Genomic DNA, 23733 nt, shown 5'->3' with positions numbered 1-23733 from the left:
TTGTGACCACGCTTTACTCTTTTCAGCGAAACAACGTGCACAGTGTCGAAGCACTTTTACAGTTACGTTTTTCAAGTGCAGCAGCCTAAAGTTGTAAGTGAAAAGCGTAAAGTTTCACGCCTTTTAAAAAAAGATGCCCAGTTAATGCTTACCTGGTTTTTTTTTTCGTTTTTTTTTTTTTTCAGTGTCAAATAATACTCTGCACTATAGGTGAGTATTGCTAAACAAGCCCGAAACCGTTTCTCAGAATGTGCTTCGCAGAATCTTCACTGAATTGTCCACAAGTATTACGGCAGTGTAATGGCGTAAATAAACTCATTTCATCGCTGATCAAATCGCAATTTTAATCAGTGCAGGACGCTGTAAACTGATGCAATTTTGTTAGGCTACGTATTGTTAAATAATGGTCTTGTATTAGATTGACGAAGCTCCCGTGGTCTTTCAGAGCAAGCTTTTGTGTTCATAAACAGTGTGAATGACAGTGATGCTGCCACGTAACACTAGACGTGCACTGAGCTGCAGCAATAAGTGCGGTGCGTTAGCCATGCAATCGCTCGCTTTGGAGGCTGCTGGAGTAATGCAGCTAGCTCTGACCCAGGCAATTCTCGCATGCCTACAATGGGAAATCTTTAGTGTCACCCAAGTTTTCTTGCCTGCTCAAGCCAGCACTTTTTTTGTCTCGCTACTTTATCCTCCTCATTGTTGCAATTTTGATACCTAAGGGTGCTTAGCCTCTTGAAGTAAATTTTTATGCGTTGTTTTAAGAGGTTAAAGTTCAAGAAGCTTTACGATGCTGCTGCGCCATGGGGGTGGGAATCGTTCGAGATTACCGTGGATCAAAAAAAAACTCACTTAAAAAAGAAAACAAAGGCAGAGAGGTTAACCAGGCGATGCCCAGTATGCTACCCTATACGTGGGAGAGGAACAAATGAAGAAAAGGGGAAGAAAGAGAGCCAAGAAAAGAAGTCTGTCACATGTCCAGGGATCTATAGTAAAAGGGGGCAGAGGGTGCGTACATTTAAAGTCTGGAACTCAACCCCGAGTCCTTTTAGAAACTTAAGAAGTGCCTTCACTGATTTCTCCTCCAGGCGTAGAAGTCACGTTTCGGGCGATCAGTCGAAGGCGCTTTTCAGCATCGGCTCTTGTCAATGGTATCTCAACAATTTTGGTTGTATTGTGAGCAGATCGAGCAGCTTCATCAGCTATGTCATTGCAAACAATTCTACTATGGCCTGGTATTTGGAAATTCTGTACAACCAATCGACAAGACTTAGAGACTCTGAGCATACATATAGCAAGGAAAACATAGTAGGCCCCAAAAAGTGGGCTCAAATTAAAGACCGTGTGACAAGCAGCCTGCAGCCGTAATAATAAGGAAGGGGATTCTAACCAATCCTATTACAAGTGAATCATGGGGCGGCAGAGCACCGGCTTGCAATTGTTCGTTCGCGACAGACAGAGAACCAGCGCGAGACAAAAAGACCAAAATATAGCGCATATCAATGCTTGCAATTCACTTGTCCGTCACGCCATCGCCCTTCTTAGGAATCAAGCAGCATAAAACGGGTGGTTCATTATACCTTAGAGCTTCCAGTCCTCACGCAATAGGGAAATTCTCTTGTACAGACGCCATCGCAATATTGGGTCAATGAACCTCTGGCTATGTGCCGGCTTCCTCTTAAACTTGTTTTAGCCATATATATTTTCCTTCAAAGTTATGAACTAATGGGTACTAGCAACTGCTGACGTGGGTGTGAGCACATGGATCGTCGACTAAGTCCACCTTCTCATATTAGTGTTAAAACACAGCTGTTGCAGCGAAAAAAAATCCACTCTGAAGCAACTAAATAGATATTACAGTGCATGAATATTGTCGACATTGGTTGCCGTTCGAAAGCTCTAGCCCTTTTTTTGTGTTTTTTTTTCAGCGCAAGGATTTACAAGGACAAGCTGGTCCGTTTGACATTCAGGTTTTGACATCTGCCAAACAGGCCCCGGTGCACCAGCTGTGAAGCCCTGGCTCAGTTATGCGTCTTATACATCTGGGTTTTATGCATGTTTATCAGAGCGGCGACTATTAATGGCGTGTCTTAAGTGGAACTTTTGGTAAATACGTGCAATCGCGGCCATAATAATACAGAGCACGCTGGCAATAAAAACCTTTCGTCACTTGTAACCTAGCAAATATAAGGAAGTACCTTATACATACGTTACCACATGCCGCTTTTGCGCTCGTGTGCGTATAGATGCAAGTGAGTCTTATATCTCCTCAACGGAAGGCGGGAGAAATTTTCAAACACCGAAAGCGAGCTCTGTAATATTTTGGACGTACCTGTACACCTGACAGCTCTGGAGCGAACAATATATTGTCAAGAACCCTGAAATAAATGCTTGTATCATCGTTCTCTGTGGTTTATCAGGCCTACTCAGTAATAGGCATGAGCGCCTATACACCTGCTAGGCTCGATGCTTTTAACTGAGCTCTGCTTTGCAGCAGAAATGTACAGCGCACGTCCAGCGTCATCATTGCACTCCTCCAACGGTTTTTTCTGCTGAACATATATAAGAAATCAAAACAAGACATCAAAGTACACACAATACGACTAACCCTCATTTCAAACTACTTACGTCTATATATGCTACCATTATATGCCACTCAAACGAAGTGCTATTATAAAAGAGAAGAAATTAGTATATTTTAGTGACTATTAAGGCACATATTTCTTGGCTTCTAACAGTCTAAAAACGTAAGACCTTTCCTTTACAGTTTGAAGGATCCCAATTTTAAACATCTGACAACTACCTGCACGTGTAAAGTTCATTACCTCAACGATTTCCCTAACGTTCCTGTATTTCTCACGGTCCACATAACCTAATTTAGGTCAATAAATCCCGCTTGTCCAACACGGCTCCATCGCCTATATGGAAACCCCCACCAACGGCAGTGCACGTAAAAGCTGGCCCTTGTTGCTGCGACACACTTTGTTTTAACCTATTAGATTGTTAAACATTCTCGTGCCTGCATGACAATTGCACGAGATAAACGAGACCTTTCACACACGCAGAGCGATTCTGGAGGCAATTGCTGCACTCTTTTTTTTAATATTGGGTGACGCACGGATTTGCCATCTTACATTGTGTCGACGATTTGAGAGGCCCCAAAAACACATTCAACCTACACACGTTCACCATGTAGTCGAAGTGGCGGGAGAACTGCTGAACATGAGAGTAAGCAGCTATTTTCTTGCGATCATATCGTTCCTTTCTGCGATTTCCCTTGTTTTATTTCCCTATTTTCTTTCATTTTTTGAATACTTACGACAGCCATAGAAACTACAAGCGGCTCGAGTTATCCGGATTGAAGCCTTCGTTTTTTTAATGCTACGCAATCTTGAATAATGGAATCGAATGAGCTTTCAGCACGCCTCTTGTGTAGACCTTCACAATTATGTTATTGAAAACTTAAGATTGTTCTGATACTGCTTCTAGTGGTGTTTTTTTCGTAATAGGTATATAACGCCAACAAATTCTATCTTTAGAAGGCTTTATTCTCAGTTCTAAAAGATTGACAGAATTCCTTTCGGCAGCTACTCGCAAAAATATTGGGGCTAAAAGGCTAAAAAGTACTTTCTAACGTTCCTATAAAATTTAGAACTGTGGCTACCAACTAGGAAAGAAAAACGTCACCACATCTAAAAATTTCCTTACGCTTCTTCCCATTAAGCACTTTTCCAGGCTCTTAACCTGTTTAGCAAGGTGATGTCGCTACGAGCAGAAAAAAATAGAGGATAGAGAATGATTGAAATTCCGCTTTCTTGCAGGTAATTACCATTGTCTAATTTAGCCAGCACTGAGCACAATTAAACGCCAACAAATTGCAAAACAAAAATCTCTTAACGTTGACACCACAACTGTTCTGAATAATAATTGCAAGTCGTTTTGGCAGCAGCTAACGTTTGTAAGCCGCTCCTGTAGTAGGGCTCACAGATCGGAGAACTCACCTCGCTCGATCTCGGTCTGTCCCAGGGTAATTCTGTTTCGGTTCCCGGATGGTGGAACATTTGTGCCGGACGTTGGTTCTCAATTTTTCGGCTCGAGGCCACCTCTTGGTCTGCGACAAAGGAAGTTAAAAGCATTCAATTTCATGCTTAAAATGTGCATACATCTGGAATACTGTCTTCAAAACAAAAGCAAAGGCTTTACAATTGGTACTGCGGCCCTTTCACGTGTAAATATTGTACCGGAACTGCAAAGTACTTTAACGACTATTAATACCAACCCATTGGTGCAATGACCTAAAGCATTAAACACGCAGTAACTGCAGTCACGTTGTAGGTGTGGCGTAAAACTGCATCATTAGAGCAGTCTGCATTTGGCGATAGGTCAAGTTGCAAGACAGCTAACATTTTTAAACACAGACTAATTCGCAAGAGTATTGTACCACGTTATTAGCCAGGCTATTTCATTTTGGAGACAACAAAGACTTCTTTCTATCAATACCATCCCAGATTTTCGATAGAACTTTCTTTGCCAAAAGTAACCAGGCTGCATGTTTTGCTTCTCACCTGTGTTCTAAAGCCAACGTGGATTCTCACAGGTTCACAACTTGTTTTCAAGTGAGGAGAGCAGCTCGCCTTTACTTTGTACAGATTTACAGCTCCAGAAGTGGTACGAATTCCCTGCTACCCGACTAAGAAGCGGAACACAAAGCTTGGTTACTTATGGCAAAGACGGTACATATTCATTGAAAGCAGGAGTGAAGGCTAATATATGCGTCTTCATTTTGTTTTAGATGAGGGGGGGGGGGGGGGGATGTCTTTTGCTTTTACAAACTTTGACGGCTCGTGGTAGCATTGCGACCAGGCTTTCTTCTCTTTCACATGCTGATGCACTCTTCGAAGCTAGTTCCTAGCCACATGTACATTTGTCATCATCGTCGTTGACTTATCTGTTATCAGGCAACACAAATTAGTCTACAGCATCTTATTTGAAATACCAGCCTGAAAAGTGCACGTTACACTACAAACCTTCTTAATTACAGGAAAGACTGAATTACTTTTTATATGTTTTTGTTTTTTAGTATCTGGTGAGGTTGATTCCCCGTCTTATACATAAATATGTTGTACTGTTTTTTTCTACAGAGAGTAATGATGATTGGGAGTAACCTACACAGTAAAATATTAGCCTAAAATAAATAAATATGGCCATTGTATCAATCAAAGTAAGCTATAATATACTGCTACGATATTGCTAGAAACAAACAATAAGAGGTTCAGTAATTATTTGAAGGCGCCTCACTCGCTAGGCAGACCCGCAATTCTTTAAACAAACAGTACAAGTGTGGCCACACTGATGTATTCAGATGGCAACCTGTTCCACTCATCGATCGTGGAAAAAAGCAAACTGAATATTTTAACATGCCATGGCAAGATGCAAAGGTCTACGACCGCTTTATTGGTTAGTGTGGCGCGATTGATGACAAAATGGGTTGGGATGCGTGGTTTTATTACAGTATTGGAATTGTTATACAGAAGGGAGAAGTAAAAAATGAAATACGGTCTTGCCTGTGTGGCGTATGGCGCTCAACTTTGTTTCAAAGGGTGAAGAATAGAATCCCGACATCGGCGGCCGCTTTTCGACAGCGTCGAAAAGCTAGGTGCCGGTGTGCTGTGCGATGTCAGTGCGTGTTAAATACCACCAGGTGGTCGAAATTCCCGATGGACTCCACTACGGCGTCTCTCATGGCACGAGTCGCTTTGGAACGCTAAAAAAGCGCCAAACCAAACCCTACAAAAAAAAAAAAAAAACTAGTTGTAGTTTAGATCTGGTTAACCCTTGTTGAATTGCGATAGCAACGGCGGAAGCTTATTTTGCCTGCTACATTCTTCCCCTATAACGCCCTGTCAGATTCTTTTTCTCCAAAATACCGATTCTTCTTCTCCTTCTTGCGGCTGTTCAAGATCAAACGTGGCCTCCGCCGGGACTAGGCGACGACTCGAAACCTGGCGCAGTATTTCTATCGCAATAAAAACAAACAAAGATTAGACAGCGAGAGGATGTCAGCTCGGATGTGGATATCACTTATATGCAGTTACGCTGTCAGGCCGTGGGTACTTGGATTAGATGAAACGAAGGCCCATGCGCTGCATTTTGCTCTTTTATCACTGAGATATTACCGCAAGAAATTCCAAACGGGACTTACATTTCTATAGGCTCTGTCGTGCAAGGAGCTCATATGCTTTAAGCGTAACGTCGGGGCTGAAATCATTGCTTGTTTTATCTATGGGGTTTAACCTTCCAATGCGACTCAGGCAATGAGGGACGGCGTAGTGGAATGATCCGGAGTTTTAGACTTCCTGGTTTTCTTTAACGTGCACTGACATCGCATACCACGTGAAGGCGTTTTCGTTTTTTTCTTTACTGAAAAATGGCCACCGTGTCCAGAATTCGATCCCGCACCCCTGACTTTAGCAGTCGAGCGCCTTAACCTGTGCGCCACCGTGGCGGGGCGGGGCTGTTAAGTGTCTACACAGAAATCCTATTTTTGTTTAGTTACTGCTCCATGGGTTAGTGACATGTACCTCCAAGTTTGAAATAATCCTAAATAACACGCCCAAATATTTACCCGTGTCTGCTTTACTGACGTTAATTATTCTTCATATTGCACGTAAAACAAAAGAGGGTCCTATTTCTAGGCTATATATGTCGTTTCCGCTATATTTATCTCGGCGTCCCATTTTTAACACTAGCCGTGATAACTACACTCGGGGACAACTTTCTGTGGCAATGGGGTGGAAGCTACGGAGCCGAAACGCACCAGTTCGCTCCGCACAAGAATATAGTGCCTCCAGAAATTTCGCAGGTGATGCTCTGGAATGCTATACCATTACAGAACTGTTAACCTTATTATTGTATGAGGCTTATACTACAGTACTATCCAATACAGCCGGAGTTTAACACGCAGAGTTCACGCCGATGGCTGCGCGGCCTGTCGAGAATCTTGCTAAGCGCAAGCAGTGTACGTAGGGCCGGGTGGGATGCGTCTGCCGCTTTTCTGCGCCCGTTTCGAACGCTTTTTTGACAGCGTATGTTGTGCCCGGTGTTGATTACTGTGGCCAGCTAGTACTCGAAACTACATGACATATTAACGCAGTTAGGAAAACCCCGCCCCCGTAGCTTTGGCTTCATTGCCACAGAAAGTTTTCCCCAGTATAGTAATGAATTAAGTCTTAATTGTTCTTTGGAACACACAATTGTGTATATGATGGTTTTATCTGCGAACAATATTATGTTTACCCGGGAGCCAGGAAACTACTTATGTCATTGCCCATTGATTCAGGCGAAGAATGCGAGCGAACCGTATAGGAAAAATGGTATCAGGCAAAATCTAACCTTGTAACAGTATTGACGAAAATATACTGCACTCTCAAAGCCGAAGTATGCTTCCTATTATTAGAAATTTATTTTTAGAGATGTTTAAGAAGCCTACGAGTTTAGGCACTCACCAGACACAAGGAATGGATCAATTTTAGCGCCGTTTGTACCTACAAAGGCAGCACGATATATGCTGGCCCAATATTGGCAATGTGTCAGTAATAACATGTGTATATATTGGACCTGACATTGCTGAAATTGGCCCGAGCATTTGTGCCGCCGGGATAATTGCACTGATTCAAAATTTACGCCCCCGAAATTCCTTGTTCGATAATTATTCCCATTGCTGTTCTTTGGGACGAGCTATATCAACGGCAGATGCAATAAAATTGACACAGGGATGTGTCATTGCTTTTCTGCGTGCCAGAAAAAATGCAGTGGAAAAAAGTAATACACATGTGCACCAGTCTCCTAGAAAAAGCTTCAAGCAAAGCAAACACGGTTTGAGGGGAACTTCAATACGTTTGCAAACGGTCTGACTTCTTGCAAAAGCAAAGATAGCAATGCGCCCGCTGAAGAAATTTTCGATATATTATTGCACTTTAATTTGTAAGGTTATGAGAGTTGCAATACTAATCATTGCAGATTTCAGGATTTGCAAAAAGGAATAAAAATGGTGATAGTTGCCTCTTTTTCACAAATACATTTATAACATCACAAAAGTAGGAGAGTGCTACAGAAAACGTCATACGAGTGGTGTTAATATGTGAGCCAAACCGAGCTTCCTCCAAAATACATGTACGCCTATATTAGAAATTTATGGAATTAAAGCAATAAAATAGCACTGCTGTCAATTTAGGTCCAATATTAAAAATTTTAACCTTCTGACACGAAATAAATAAATAATTAGCATCCCTTCCTTTGCATTCGAACAAGGTTATTTATATGTGCCCAAAACGATAATTTCTTTACAGAAATTTAATATAACCTCTTTCTTGAGGTTATGTTAAGTTATGAAAAAAGCGCGTTCATGTTATGTTATGAAAAAAGCGCGTTCATCATAGGAGTGCGAAATCTTGTCGAAAGTTCTTGGGATGGCGAACAGTAAAGATAATAAAGACCAGTACACTTAATATAGATGCTTCCAAAACGCTCGGTTGCCACTGTGGCAAACGAACACAACTTGCTTTCACCTCTGTATCTTTTCTCTGTGGACGCTAACGCACTACATTTATGATTCGAAGAACCGCAAGTAACCTCGACTCAACGCGCTTATTTTTACCTTTAAATGTTAGTGTAAAAACTGACATCCTCTCATTTTTTAGCGACAAATGCAGCGCACAAAGAAAAATTAGGCATAGTAGTATAGAGGCTCGATGTGCGATGTCATCAAAGCTTGAGCCAGATACACTCAAAACTGCTTGCTTGCATGAATGCGGATGCAATAAAGTCCTGATGGTGTAATCATTGTGAGTAAGATCTTCGACGTGTAATAAAGTTCTCCGTGATGTGTGAGTGTATGTGTGTGAGGGGGGGGGGGGGGGCGGCCGTTTTTCTTGTGATTATTATTGCGAGAGCAATACTACTCCCATTTTCAGCCCTTCGCGTAGCCACGGTCGGTAGGCACGTTGACTTTTATTGACCAGAGATGACTGTGACGTCATACCATCTGCTGGAGATGGGCTACCAAGTCGAGTCGTCGGGTGGCGGTGGTCGGTAGGCACGGCGCGCTGTAGCAGGCGCCGTACTGCTACCAAGTGGAGGCGCTGCTGTCACCTCTTCTCTCGCAGTTGAAAGGAGGAGGAGGAAAACGATGGGTATACAAATGCTCGCGCTTGCTCAGCTGAGGCAATCGCTATGCATCCTGACAAACAGAAAGAGAAGTCACGCCGTCTCGATGAAGCCAGGAAACGACAGCGGGCTACAGAGACAGGTGAAGAACGGGAACAGCGTCTCGATCGACGTCACGCTCATGATGCAGCTAGACGAGCGCGTCGCACTTCTCTTTAATCGTCCTCAACCGGTGACGGCTATGAATGTAATGGAATGGACGCTTTGAACAGTGAAGACTGTTTGTCGACGCTTTCACTCAGCAGTCAAGAACGTAGCAATGCAATTGGAAGGCAACGACGCGTTCAGGAAACGGAAGAATAACGGCAACGACGGCTGCACTACGAGCAGAACTATAGAGTAGCCATGTTATTATTGCTTTTGCCACCTACCAGGCTTAACTAATGCTAAGCCCCAGCTGACTTTTTTATCCTTATTTTCGTATTCCATGTATAGACGGCCATGCTTCACGCGCCTTCGAAACCCTACCGAAACCTTGGCTCGAAGGCATGCAATAGGAAGCATGTATGTCATGATTCGAATCCTGGTTGTGAGCTAGGCTCCTGTACTTGACTCGCACCTGCTTATTTAAATTAAACGAGAAATCGTATGAAACTACCTGGAGCGCTATACGATAAACGGTTGAAGCACAACGTCATAATGAAATTCGAGGAAGGCATAAGATTTATAGAGGCACGTACGTTGTAATTTCGATGTTGCGCCGTGAGCTAGCTTCAACATTATTAAAGTTTTCGTCATCAAAGCCTTTAAGATTGTCAGTGTCTGCAAGGTAGCGAGGGCAGCATTTGCATGCGTGGGTTGCTTTCATGATTATCTTCATCCGTACCACACCCACTGACGATCTTTATCCCTTAAACGTTGGAGCGAGCTCCAATTTCGAACGCATCCTCGCTGTTATCTAACGTATTGTGCGATGAGCCTTGAAGCTAAATTGAAATAAATGCTCTGTCCAGTTTGTGCATTCCCATCTTGTGAATGGCACCTTGTGAATGGCACCTTGTGAATGGCACCTTGTGAATGATAGCCTCCGTAAATATGGCAAAATCCCGGGAACATGGCGTGTTTCGCTATTCACTCAAGTTCATGCTTGTTTTTGTCGACTAGCTAGACTATAGTAGTTATCAAGGTTCTCCTCCATGTCATCCGACTTGAATCCAAAGGACAAGGAAGACCTGAGAACCAAGGCCAGAAGGTCGGTGGCAGCGCCTCGATTATATTCCGATTGGGCCTGTGTTCGTCAACACAGCGGCCATTCCCAAGAGAGCTCTCACTTTATAGACGCCATCTTCTTCATTTGCAAGGTATCGTTTTCATTTGCGCGCGGGATCTGACAAAAGTCTGCACACAGCTTTCATGCGACTCTGTCCCCTAATCGTGTTATGGGTATATGGAATCAGAATAGAATATTTTCTTGTCTGAGAAGTGTGCTGCTAGAAGCTCGTTGATTTTAAAGTGCATTTGCTCTAGAATAACCGGGCATTTTCTATACACTTTTGAATCGCACAAGGGTGTCGAAACATCTCCTCCCTGGACTGCTACACACCGATTCGGCTGCTGCTTCTGTAGCGCTATTGTCAAATACGTACAACAATCAGTGAGCAATGAAGCGACGCACAAGGAACCCTGGTTGCAACGGTCTGTATTTCAAATCGTTCTGACTCGTTTTTTTTATTACAAAAGTCTGTTGCATGTGTTATTCAAATATTATTTTAAAACATTGATTTCGTTCATATAAGTTGAAATAAACATGCAACATAATAAATGCATCCACAGTTTTCGTTTAATAGCTTCATTTAAAGTATTCATGTCTTTAATCTTTATTATTTATAGTAACTGGAATGAAACCTAAATGTGCGAAAGGCCACAAACTACGCCGGTGTGTGGCCAGATTTTTGGAGCACGGAAATTTGAGCCAGTTAGCAGAGTTCTGTACTGGCCCATAGCACTACAAGAGAAACAGGCTAGCTTCACGTGGGTTTAGCCTCCTTCACATGCAACTGAAAAGATGTTTTTCATACAAGCTACATAGGCGTGGAAAGTCCAGCAAGAAAGCTGTTCCCCAAATCTCAAGGTTGGCTGCACAGCTATAGCTGGGCGTTTTCCTTTTTTTGCGCTCTAGAGGCCCCGTGGTGGTGGCTCTTCAGTCAAAGGTACTATTGCGCAGGTATGGCCGGGGTCTGAGCATTTCTTCATTTTGGAGCCTTTTCAATTCAAACACTCTTCCGCGTTTTTCTTCATGTTGGTGTGTTTAAATTTGGAATAAACCTCGAGCAACTAGTTCAACAGGAAAGCTTTCTTGTGCACAGACATGCTACGTGCTTTCGCTATTGGCGGCTTTGGAATATAAGAATGGGAGCAGCCCACCTGAAGCTTTTGGGGCCCTGGAGCTTGTCAACACATCACTAACATTCCTTCAGCCAGCAAACCAATATATAGGATCAAGACTCCCTCCCAGATTTTCTCGCTATCTGTAAACTCTATATTGCATCATTCGCTTGAGCCCTGCATTTACAAACGACTTGCTATGCCGTTTCGATCGGACGAACCGTCCACATTGCGACAACTACTGAACTGTAGCGCAATCGAAACTGAACATATCTTGCTTTAGTGCCCTGCGTATACTGACGAGCGTGCTTACTATATGAATATTGCACGGAGAAGCTCTTCCCATGGGCTCTAATGTTAGACAGTATACCTTAGGTCCCTTAAACCTGCCCTATGCACCAGAGACAACCAATGAACTTTCGGTTTGCATATTTAAAAGGCACTGGACTTCTTGACAAGCTATAGTTTTACGTTACATGTCACCCTCACGCATTTTTCGCTCTATGAACTTCATGCACTTGTTGGTCACTCTCGTGCGCATTTTTCACACTGAGAATATTTTCAGCCCATTTATAGGACTATACATCGCATCACTTTTTTGTTTGACATCATTCAACGACGCACCTTAGCAGGCATTTAGCGGTCGCATTCTACGTATGTATCACCCCACTTTTATTTATATTATATTCAACACCTCTCTTAGTCCGCCTTTCTATCCTCAATTCCCGTTCCTACGCAGAATAGCATGTGAGCTAATCCTAAACGCCGGATAGATTCTTTGTTTTTCATTAAATAGTTTCCTCTCTCTCTCTCTCTCTCTGCCCACGTGCAATGTACCAGACAATGTAGTTCCATACATGCCTACGTTCCTGCTGTCTTTTATTTCTCCTCTTCGCTTTTCAATCCGGTTTTAGAGAAGAGACTTGTGCCTGCTTTGCGGCAACTCACTAGATGATTAGGCAATCTTGGCATCGGGTTGACGGTTGATGCTACCATCTTGTAACGTTGTTGTTTAGAAATAAGGACCGACCATAGCGTATACACGCCCGCTCTATCCAACTCCAGGTGACAGCTCCGGTCCTGGGTGCGTGCCAGGCGGAAACCCCGAAGGGCGGTCGCAGCACGAGACCCACCCAGATGGGTGGGACCTCGACCCCGCCCCCCGCGAGTAGTGCTCGTCGGCCACAGTCCCACCGCAGCCGACCGAACGCGGCGAGGGATCCTCGAGGGGCTGTCACCGAAAGCACGCGGATAGCGGGCAACGCTGCCATGGTGAGTCGATTCTGTCATGCTTCCCTACGCGTCGGTTTTGTTGGAGCGGTCACGGAATGCTAGAGCAAAGTGCAGCGCTACGTTGTGATACATTCTGATGTGTGACGTCAGTTGCGCTAACATGCGATATATCTGGGCACACCAGGCGTCACAGCGGCGCAATCAGTGAATGCAGGGATGTTACATGTTAAGGAGGTCAAGCTGCCATTTGTAGGGTCGACGGATTATGGTGTTCCTGCTCTGTTTTACGGTTGTCAATATCACCATTTACACGCTAGGAACGGCTTCTTGGTCGCGAATACATTCGTTTTCCCGCTAGTACTGCCGCTACCGGAAGACGTCCCTAACACTCATATACCGGAGCTTAATCGGACCACGTGCACGCAACGAAAGCTATCTGTTCAGTTGCGCAACCCGCCACTAGCCGATGCCGATTTTCGTGCAACGTGTATGCACTCGAAGACGATCCCTTCACGATGCGGCATTGCAGTTTAAAATGGCGCTCAGAGTTCCGCCAATTTGGCAGGCCATGCACTGTCGATGGCGGTGAAATACCACGGAAACACTGGCGTGAATATAAATTATAACGACGTCCTTTGCTGCGCCAAGCGACGGGCTTTTTAAACTTTTTAAATGCTAGTTTTCAATTAAAGTAGTGCTTATTCGCGTTTACACATGTACTGTCTTTGCCAAAAGTAACCAGGCTGCACGGTTTGCTGCTCGCTTGCATCCTACAGGCAACATGGATTTTCAGCGCATCACAACTTATTAAGAAGTGAGGACAGAAGCTCCCTTTACTTTGCCCAAATTCGCAGCTTCAGAAGTGGCACGAGTTCTCTGCTACCCGACTGAGAAGCGGAACCCGCAGCCTGGTTACTCTGGGCAAAAATGGTACATGGGATGAAGTAGAGAAAGAGTTTAAATTTTTCCAGCTTCCCTGCCTCCGGTGACTCTTCGTGAATAGCACTGCATTCAGGGATACAATATTGATCTGGCTAACTTACAGAACAAAATCAATTATTATTGTACATTTTAAAAGCACGAATGGCATGTACCATCTCCCCGGACAAAGTACTGCTATCAAATGCGCAGGTTTATAATTCCAAGCTTTTTTTGTGCGTATGTGCAACGAGATTTGAATTAATTACTGCAGCTTTATCTCTCTACACTTTCTTCAATGATGCGTGGTGCGTTTTCAGCGTAGCGTTAAATTTTGCGCTGTTACTTCTTCAGTTTGTGCAAAGGAATTTTATATTTATGAAAATATTTATCAATGTACGATAATCCTCGTGTTTTTGTTCTTGTCCACCTCTGTTGCTACGGCTTTTGCAGTATCTTGGGGTGGATCCCTCTGTCAAGCCAGTCTTACTATTTTTGGATGCACTCCTGACATGTTTGATATTTAAAAAAAGGGTTTGTATTAGCACTATTTCCAAACCGTATTATCTGCCGTTGATTGAAGGACACTCAGACTCCGCCTTTAAGAGCACGAGGCCACCGCGTTAACGGTTCCCGTAGCCGGCTCCCCCTTCGGATTCTCGTTTGCGTCCACTCACTTCCCTACTGGCTCAATCAACTATCTTCTATTTCTGCGTGTAATATTCCCCAGATACTATTAGCATACAGTCGTAAGATACCATGTTCTGTGAAACAGCACCCTACACTGTAAACAAAATGGTGCCCTTAAAGATGCATTTCCATGTTTACAACTCACACCCCCCAAAAAGGGTTCTACAGGCACTGACGCACATTTTGATGAGTGCTGTGCTGCTTGCTGCAACCATTAAAGAGTGAATCAGTACCACAATGAACCTTTTTTTGGAGGGTGCGAGTTATATAGACACGAGAAAGGTGCAATTTTGTCTACACCGTACATAGATAATAAGGGAGAAATTACTCATTGTCATCATGCCGAGCGCAGCCATACGGCAACATCTACAGCGTACATAGATAATAAGGGAGAAATTACTCATTGTCATCATGCCGAGCGCAGCCATACGGCTACATCTACAGCGTACATAGATAATAAGGGAGAAATTACTCATTGTCATCATGCCGAGCGCAGCCATACGGCTACATCTACAGCGTACATAGATAATAAGGGAGAAATTGCTCATTGTCATCATGCCGAGCGCAGCCATACGGCTACATATACAGCGTACATAGATACTATGGGAGAAATTACTCATTGTCATCATGCCGAGCGCAGCCATACGGCTACATCTACAGCGTACATAGATAATAAGGGAGAAATTACTTATTGTCATCCACTCGAGCGGAACCATACGGCTACAAGGTAAAACAATACAGCTTTCTCAGAAACTTCGTAGTTAAAGATAAATTCCTCCTGATCCTGGGGTCGAACCCGGCAACACCGCATTTCCGGGGCAATCGCTCTACCGACTGAGCTAACAAGGACGGCTTGAAGTTCCCCTAAATATTTGACCAGCGTATATAGATATAAATTTCCCCTTTAATCAAGCCGTGCACGATGGTGCCAGCATGGCCGAGGGGCACCGTGTCTGACCGTCCCCACCGAAAATGTAAGGCTGGTGCATGACCTCCTCTCCCGGCACCGAACGTTAAAGGCAGCGGATAGAGGCTAAATGGTTAGCAAATGAATCGGCGATCACGGGCTTGGGTAAATTGGTGAGGGGACACCACGTGACTCTTCACGTATCTGAGCTCACTGCTTCATTTGCTGCTTCATCGGCCATCCGCAGTCGTGACGTAGGCAGCCGGAGTGTGCTGACCTTGTAAAGATATCGCTGGAGACGATATGCCTCTGGTTCCAAAGGTCCAAGTCAGGATTTTGATCTCACCCTACCATCTTAAAGGCGAAGCCCTAATTGGCAGCGCCTGCCAGATTGGTCGTTTCATGTGGTCTCGTGATGTCACACAACCCGACGACCAATCAGTGTCCGGCTATGTCACACGCCAGCTACCACCTGCCAGAGCCATGCTCGTGATTTCTCATTTATAACGCAGGAAATTATAACACTGACACCGGATTTCAACGCTTTTGCATTAAAATACAAAACTATACAAATGAGCACATAGAAAACGATTGTAATCAATACTACTAGCCATAAAATGACAGTGCTATTTTGCATGTGACTAGCTATCAGACTGGCCATAGGGTTTTCTTGGCAAGAAATACTGGAGTGGGTTGCCATTACCTTCTCCAGTGAATCACATTTTGTCAGAACTCTCTGCCGTGACCTGTCTATCTTGAGTGGCCCTACACAGCAGAGCTCACGACTTCATCGAGTTTCGCAAGCCCCTCCGCCACGACAAGGCAGCGACTATGGCCTGCCACAATGCAATACCATTATGATATGGCGCCGGAAGATGAGCCCCCCAGGTTTGAAGGCGTCCCACATGTTACTGGGGATGAACAAAGAGCGATTCCTAGTAGCTCCAGGACGAATGAAGCGGCTGGGCTAAAGCCAAAAGGACGCTCAGTTGTGGATGTGTCGGGAAGCGACCGGAAAGTCCGATGTTGCAAGGAGATGTATCACATAGCAACATGGAATGTAAGATCTATGACGCAAGGTAAACTGGATATCGTCAAGCGAGAAATGGACAGATTGAACATTGATATCTTGGGTATCAGCGAGCTCAAGTGGACCGGAATGGGAGAATTTAACTCCGGCGACCATTATGTCTTTTATTGTGGGCACGATTCCAAGAGAAGAAATGGGGTCGTTCTTATAGTAAACAGAAGAATGGGCAAAGCAGTGCTAGGGTACAACCCCAAAAACGACCGAATGATTTCACTTCGGATCCAAGGTCACCCTTTTAACATAACAGTTAACCAAGTCTATGCACCGACAACTACTGCTGAAGAAGCTGACGTTGAGAGATTTTATGCGGACCTACAATGCCTTTTACACCGCACCCCATCATCAGACGTCGTTTTTCTCATAGGAGACTGGAATGGTAAGGTAGGGAGTGAAGAAATATCCGGAATTACAGGCAAGTTCGGTCTTGGTGAGCCAAATGAAGCTGGGCAGAGGCTAGTAGAGTTTTGTCAAGAAAACAACCTGACCATAGCGAATACTCATTTTCAACAGCACAAGAGGCGCCTGTACACATGGACTTCACCGTACGGTCTGTACAGGAATCAGATCGATTATATTCTTTGCAGGCAGAGATGGAGAAGCGCTATACAAGCAGTAAAAACAAGGCCTGGGGCCGATTGTGGCACCGATCATCAGCTTCTTGTTGCCAAGATTAAGCTTCAATTGAGGAAAACGCAGAAAACTAGAAGGCCTTTCAGGTATAATCTGGATCAAGTTCCATTAGAATATGCTGTGGAAGTGAGGAATCGATTTCAAGAATTAGATCTAGAAGACAAAGAGCCCGAAGAGATGTGGACTGATGTTCGCGATATAATACAAGAAGTTGCTACTAAGGTAGTTCCAAAGCAAAAGAAGTGCAAGAAAGCAATCTGGTTATCTGAAGAGGCTTTGCAAATAGCTGAGGAAAGGAGGATGGCAAAAGTTATGGGGGAAAGAGAAAGATACAAGGTTCTCAATGCGGATTTTCAGAAAATAGCAAGGAGAGATAAGAATGCCTTCCTGGACATACAGTGCCAAGCAGTTGAGGACAACAGCCTATTAAAGAACACAAGAGCTCTGTATAAGACAATCAAAGATATCAAAGGAAGCTTCTGTGCTAAGATGGGCGTGATAAAGGTCAAACAAGGCAAGGACCTCACTGAAGCCGCAGAGATAAAGAAGAGGTCGCAGGAATACACAGAAGAACTGTACAAGAAGGACCCGAATGTGCAAACCCAACATAAGACGGTTGTGATCACTGATCTCGAGCCGGGCATCCTGAAGAGTGAAGTTGAATGGGCCTTAGCCAGCCTTGCTAAGAACAAAGCTAGCGGAATTGATGGCATTCCAGCTGAGTTGCTTCAAAACCTCAACCATGACGCTGTTAACATTCTGCATACATTATGTCAGAAGATTTGGACAACCCTGCAGTGGCCACAGGATTGGAGGAGGTCAGTTTACATCCCCATTCCAAAGAAAGGCAGTGCCAAAGATTGTTCCAACTACCGCACGATCGCGCTTATTTCGCATGCTAGCAAGGTGATGTTGAAAATCCTCCAAGGTAGGCTGCAGCAGTATGTGGATCGGGAGCTTCCGGACGTGCAAGCTGGGTTTCGCAAGGCCAGAGAAACTAGAGACCAAGTTGCCAACCTTCGCTGGATCATGGAAAAAGCAAGAGAGTTCCAGAAACCCATCTACTTCTGCTTTATTGATTATGCGAAAGCGTTTGACTGCGTAGATCACAGCAGATTGTGGCAAGCTCTCCAAGAGATGGGAGTTCCAATTCACCTCATATGTCTCCTCAGGACCCTGTATGAAGGGCAAGAAGCCACAGTCAGAACTGGGCATGGTCTTACTGATTGGTTTCCGATTGAGAAAGGAGTGAGGCAAGGCTGCATACTGTCGCCCTGTCTATTTAACCTATATGCAGAGTGCATCATGAGGAAAGCCGGTCTGGACGAGTCTTCAGCTGGAGTGAAGATTGCTGGAAAATGTATCAACAACCTTAGATAGGCGGATGATACCACTTTAATGGCAGAAAGTGAAGCGGAACTCAAGAGACGTCTGATGCGCGTACAAGAAGAGAGTGAGAAGTTTGGGCTTAAACTGAACATTAAAAAAACAAAGATCATGGCGTCTTGCCTATCAAGTCCTGGAGCATCAAGGGACAAGAAGTGGAAGCTGTGACAGATTTTCTTTTCTTGGGCTCCAAGATTACCTCGGAAGGAGACTGTAGCCATGAAATTAGGAGACGCCTGCTTCTGGGAAAGAGAGCAATGGTTAGCTTTGACCGCCTAGTAAAGAGCAGAGACATTAGTCTGCCAACCAAGATCCGTATAACTCGTGCTATGGTCTTTCCAGTTGTGATGTATGGATGCGAGAGTTAGACTGAAAAAGGCTGACCGCCGAAGAATTGACGCGTTTGAATTGTGGTGCTGGCGAAGACTCTTGAGAGTTCCTTGGACTGCCAGAAGATCAAATCAGTCAATATTGTCGACCATAAACCCTGACTGCTCATTGGAGGGTCAAATTCTAAAGTTAAAGCTCAGCTACTTTGGTCATCTGATGAGAAGAGAGGAGTCGCTGGAGAAAGATTTGATGTTGGGAAAGATTTGATGTTGGGATCGCCGGAGAAGGGGTAGGCAGCGAACGGGATGGTTAGATGGCATCCTCGAGGCACTGCAGATGAAGTTATGTGATGTTAGGAAGATAGTGAGAGACCGGAAAGCGTGGCGTGACATGGTCAATAGGGTCACGAAGAGTCGGACACGACTGAACGACTGAACTGAGCTATCAGAAGGGTCCTCCCTCGGCCCGCGGTGAATTTGAGACCGCGGGCAGTGCAAGCGAGACAATTTATGTAGAGGAAACACGTCGCAAACGCAAAACAATATAACACAAAAGACACGCGTACAACAATCTTCACAGTCAACGAATATCGTATGGTTAATTCAAACTTGAGCCAATACACTTGGTGACCAAAATAACCTAATAAATTCGCGTAGAATTCAATGAGTCCAGTTCCGCAGTGGTGGTCGCCCTGCTGACGTAGGCGGAAACGCCCGGCCGATGTCCGTCCATAGTGCCCAATGCAAGGCATCGGATTCCAGCTGCTAGCAACTGTCCGCTCACATTGCCCTACGTCTCGTTCTCGAAAACACCGAAGACCATGTCAAAAAGTTTTCATAGCTTTCCGGTCTCAACGAACATTAAGCCTTGTCTTCTTTCCTCCAACGCGAAATGCCAGAAGATCCCAGTCCATCTTTGTATTCCTTCTTTATACTAGCGTTCACGTCTGACATGCTTCATTTTCTCCATTAAAGCAGTTCAGCGTTCAAACTTCCCAAATTCAGAGACAACAGAAATCCCCGTAAGAGCACCAAACAACACCAAAGCAGGTGAAATATGTCTACTTTTCGCTGGGAGCACAATTAAGTTTTACGAATCGTATAACACAAGAAAAATGTCTGTCCAGTATTTAGGGGAAAATATTAGGCACCGAATTGCGTGAATGAAAGGCATGAGAAAACCAAATCTATACAGAGCCAATTAAAAAAGGAAACTAACTTCCCATTGATTTACTACTCCATGTATTTTATAACTTTTTGTTGGGGAGTTGATAGCTGTTCGTAGTAACTGTTCAAATGAACCGAAAACACACACCCAACGCCCAAGTGTAGTGTTTCGTGTGTTGTACGGGCGTCTCTTAGCAGTTACAATGACCGTAGTCCGAAGTGTTGGCACGCTTTGAAATGAGAGTAATTTCTATTTTCGATCCTCATCCGAAAAAAAACTGGCAGTGGTTTCAGTGCCGCACTCTGTTGGCGTTATCCTGTATGATCGCTGACTTCGATATCCACGCACGTCCGGCGAAAATGCTCGTAAGGCCAGCATACATGGAGCATTTTTACCGTGTTAAGCCGGCGTTTTTCGCCCAATGGCGCACACTCGACGCCTGGCGTCGATAAAAACGCGTGCTGCCGCCGATCTGGCCCCGCCAGATATTTCATGCGCAGACGGCGCGGCGCCCTCTCGAACCGAAACATGCTGCTGACGCGAGCCAATAGGATCCAGGAAAGGTGGCATTTCCTGTTTGAGCGGCCGCTGTCAACATGGCCGACGAGGTGTGCGGCAGTTTGGCCGCAGAAAAGTGATTATAGTGAAAATAATCGCTTTATTAAACCCGGAATGTCGTTTTTTTGTATGTATACGACCTACTCTCGGATCGTAATGTGTGTGCTTTCTCCCTGTAGCGCAAGGTGTAAAGAAAAAAAAAAGAACCGCGCCGCTAGTATCCGAGCAGGTATTCCGAAGTATCTTCTCTCGTTCGAGCGCGCCAAGTCCTTGTACGACCTACGTACGCTTTCTACATTCAGTACAGTAGCTTTGGAATGAGCCTTTTCGCGATTCTGACAAAGGACAGCGTCGCTTCTCTCACATACTTCACTCTGCGGTTATTTCCACTCGCTGATGCATTTTCTTTCGCATCGAGGGATCCGCGGCGGCGCTCGCGCCTCTTCGTCGTTCCATTTATCTCGAACTGGGCGTCGCGTCGGCGTGGGACTTCTCGACGCGCGAAAATTTTGGGAAAAAACGCCGCATGTATTCAGGACTTTGACATATTCAAGTGGCTACCCAAACTGCCTTATCAAGAAAAAGATTTCTATTCGCTAGCAGATGAACAAAGGACATTACGAAGAACTCTACATTAGTCTATTGATCGTCCTTTCGCGGTAGCTGTGGCAAACGTTCCTCAGAGATAGTGTTTGGTGAGAATAGCGATAGGCTCGGAATGAGAAGTATCTTTGAAATTCTTTTTTTTTTCACATAGAAGTTAGCAGTGCTCATAAAATTCCTGCACAGATATTTACACGACATCCGCAGAACTCTGTCGACAGCGATGTGGCTTCAGCATTCTTCAGTAATGTATGTAATCACGTTCGATTGCCAATTAGGGGCTTCTAAGTGGTCTGTATCATGCTGCCTACCCTATCCGCAGCATTGCGACGCGATGCACGTGGCAGGTTTTGCCTACCTTGCGGAATGCTTCATTCATGCCTCCTCTTTCCTAAACATTTTTGTCTTTCAGGACATTCTTCGCTTTATTCTTTTTGTTTTTCGCCGATCTGTATGTCATACTATGACGTATTTTTCTGATAACGTTGTTAATTCCCTCAAGCATAAGGTTATATGTAAAAAGAAAAAAGTGGTAATAAAGGAAAAAAAAAAGTTTGCCCGATCTAATGAAGTCCAAGAAGAAACCTACTACTGCCAGGTGCAGAATTCTCGTCGGCTAGCACCGTGCAGACTCACAAGTGCTGACAATCTGCCTCAGAATTTTGGCTGTTACAGCCAGCACACACTGGAGATATAAAAACCGAAAATGAGGCCACGTTCGAGTGACAGCGGGATTGAGGGCAATCACGACTCGGATTCTTCGAAGTGCATCCTCTTCTTCGCGGTGAAGATCTTGGAAGGCTTACCGCACAAGGAGGGGCAGGAGTACGTGTGCGTTGCCGGATGTGCCCCTTTCTTGTGAAAAAGTGGGTGGCATCAACCATAATGAGAAACCATGGCATAGGATTGGATCGAATTGGATTAGATTGATACTGAGGCTTCCCTTTTTCACCAAGTGGACCAGAAAGGTCCTAGCCAAGTCAATTCCATACTGTGATGGAGTCTGTCCCACCGTGGCGCAATGCCACTAAAACTATTTATCTAATCAGCCTTATCCAGTTCTCAAGGCGTCGTTTGGTTGTCTCCACAGCCATGGCCCGCTGTGTTGCATCACTGTACACCTTGATTGACTTGCATTGATGAGGATAAGGTTGCCAGGCGAGTTTCAGAATCTAAAGAACTTTGTAAACTGAGTATGTCCCGTGGGACTCACTCAATTCGAATGCTTTGCGGGAGGCGAACCACCAGACGATTTTTATTCTGGCAGATTTCTAGGCGGCAAGTTAACGGCGGCTACAGAACGAAGTTCGTCTTGGACGGCAACCGGTTCAGCACAGAAAGAAGGAGTTTGTGCGAATTTAATCCGAATATCTTATAAGGTGCGGGCTTGCAGAAACAATAAAGTGCATTTATCGTTTCGCATCCCTTGATGCGGGCGGATACATATATAATTATCGAGCAGAGGAGCAGCTGGGTATCTTGCTTCTTGATCCTTTTATTAAGGGAAGATGCACCATTACTCGAAGTTGGCCAATAAAGGCCCGTACGTTGTTAGCGCTCAGCTGAACAAACGTCCATGGAGGAAGAACTGGCGGTGGTGTCGACGGTATGGTGTGCGAGGAAGCATAGATGTGGAGTGCTCAAAGGGATTGCAAAGGGTGGCCTTGAAGCTACGAGCATCGCGTCGTAGCTGCACCAGCTCATCCAATGTGTTGCGCTGAGCGTTCTCTTGGAGTTTACGATCGGGGTGATGCGGGAAAGGCAAGTGATTGTTCTCATGACGTCGCTATTGACGAATTCCAGGGGATCACTTGGGCCCGTGCTATTGGATGGAATTGCGCTTGATAAATGAGGCGTGGTTGCAGAACTGCTGTCACCAAATGTCGTGCGACGTGGGAGCTAGTGCCAGCGGATTTAGAAGCAATGTCTGATTACGCCTAAGAACTGCATCACCTATTTTTTTAGCCTTGGAAAGCCAAGCCAGTCCCGTTCCCGGCTGAGGTACCGACAAAACTAGACTTTTCAATATCGAAATTTTTGAAGTGGAGTTCCAGATTGTTGGAGACGGATTGGCGTCCCCATCGGTTGGCGAATGATGTGAACGTAGTTTTGCTCGTGGGAAAACTCTAGCCCGGCAGATTTAGCATGACTGGCAGCAATAACAAGGCTGACTGAACGGCCGTCGTAACATTTTCTTTGTCAGCTCTCCCAGTGTTGACGTTGCATAAACAGGTAGGAAGTTGTCGTGGCCCGCCAGTAGCTTCTATTGTTTTGGAATGGGAATCAGAATGGCCGATTTCCAGGTCTCAGGTATTTAGCTGTCTAGCCATACTTAGTTAATGGTGTCCACATATTGAGGGAGTACAGCGTTACTCAGGTTCTTATACACTTCGTACCGAATTGCGTCCGCACAGGGTGCACGATGTCGTCCGCTTAGCCTCATTTCTTGCCGCAATCAACTCAGGCATTGACTATAGCTATACAATCGGTGTCGTCTGCTAACGATAGTTTATTTACATTTGTTAAATCATTGTAACGTTATAAATGGTAGCTCGGGGAAGCAACATATAGCTTTGTAAAAACTTCTGTGCCACTTCTCTGGCAAAATCATCCGGAGACAAGTTAGCTTCGTGGTTCGCTGCGTCGGGGCGACGGCGACCTTGTTCTATTA

At 44.8% G+C, this 23733-nt stretch overlaps 2 protein-coding genes across 3 annotated transcripts in view; both read left to right on the top strand.

The window, feature by feature from the left end:
• The window catches only part of LOC146174718 (uncharacterized), a 72779-nt gene extending 70373 nt beyond the window's left edge, over positions 1–2406 (top strand). For both annotated transcript variants that reach the window (XM_084583916.1, XM_084583915.1), the window contains exons 17-19: positions 27–93; positions 186–210; positions 1929–2406. In XM_084583916.1, coding sequence (XP_084440042.1) covers positions 27–93; positions 186–210; positions 1929–1963 — 127 coding nt within the window. In that variant the 3' untranslated portion in view covers positions 1964–2406. The remainder of the gene's footprint in view (positions 1–26; positions 94–185; positions 211–1928) is intronic.
• Positions 2407–12621: 10215 nt separating this feature from the next.
• Positions 12622–23733, top strand: part of nau (myogenic-determination protein nautilus) — a 95441-nt gene continuing 84329 nt past the window's right edge. Inside the window, exon 1 of the mRNA XM_084585604.1 lies at positions 12622–12822. Within this exon, the coding sequence (XP_084441730.1) occupies positions 12688–12822 (135 nt within the window). The 5' untranslated portion in view covers positions 12622–12687. The remainder of the gene's footprint in view (positions 12823–23733) is intronic.

The sequence above is a fragment of the Amblyomma maculatum genome, chromosome 11, assembly GCF_055883805.1.
Source record: "Amblyomma maculatum isolate TAMU_Amacu chromosome 11, ASM5588380v1, whole genome shotgun sequence".
NCBI classification, from domain to species: Eukaryota; Metazoa; Arthropoda; class Arachnida; order Ixodida; family Ixodidae; genus Amblyomma; species Amblyomma maculatum.
Note: the sequence above shows the minus strand (reverse complement) of the source record. Positions and strands in the feature narration are given on the sequence as shown.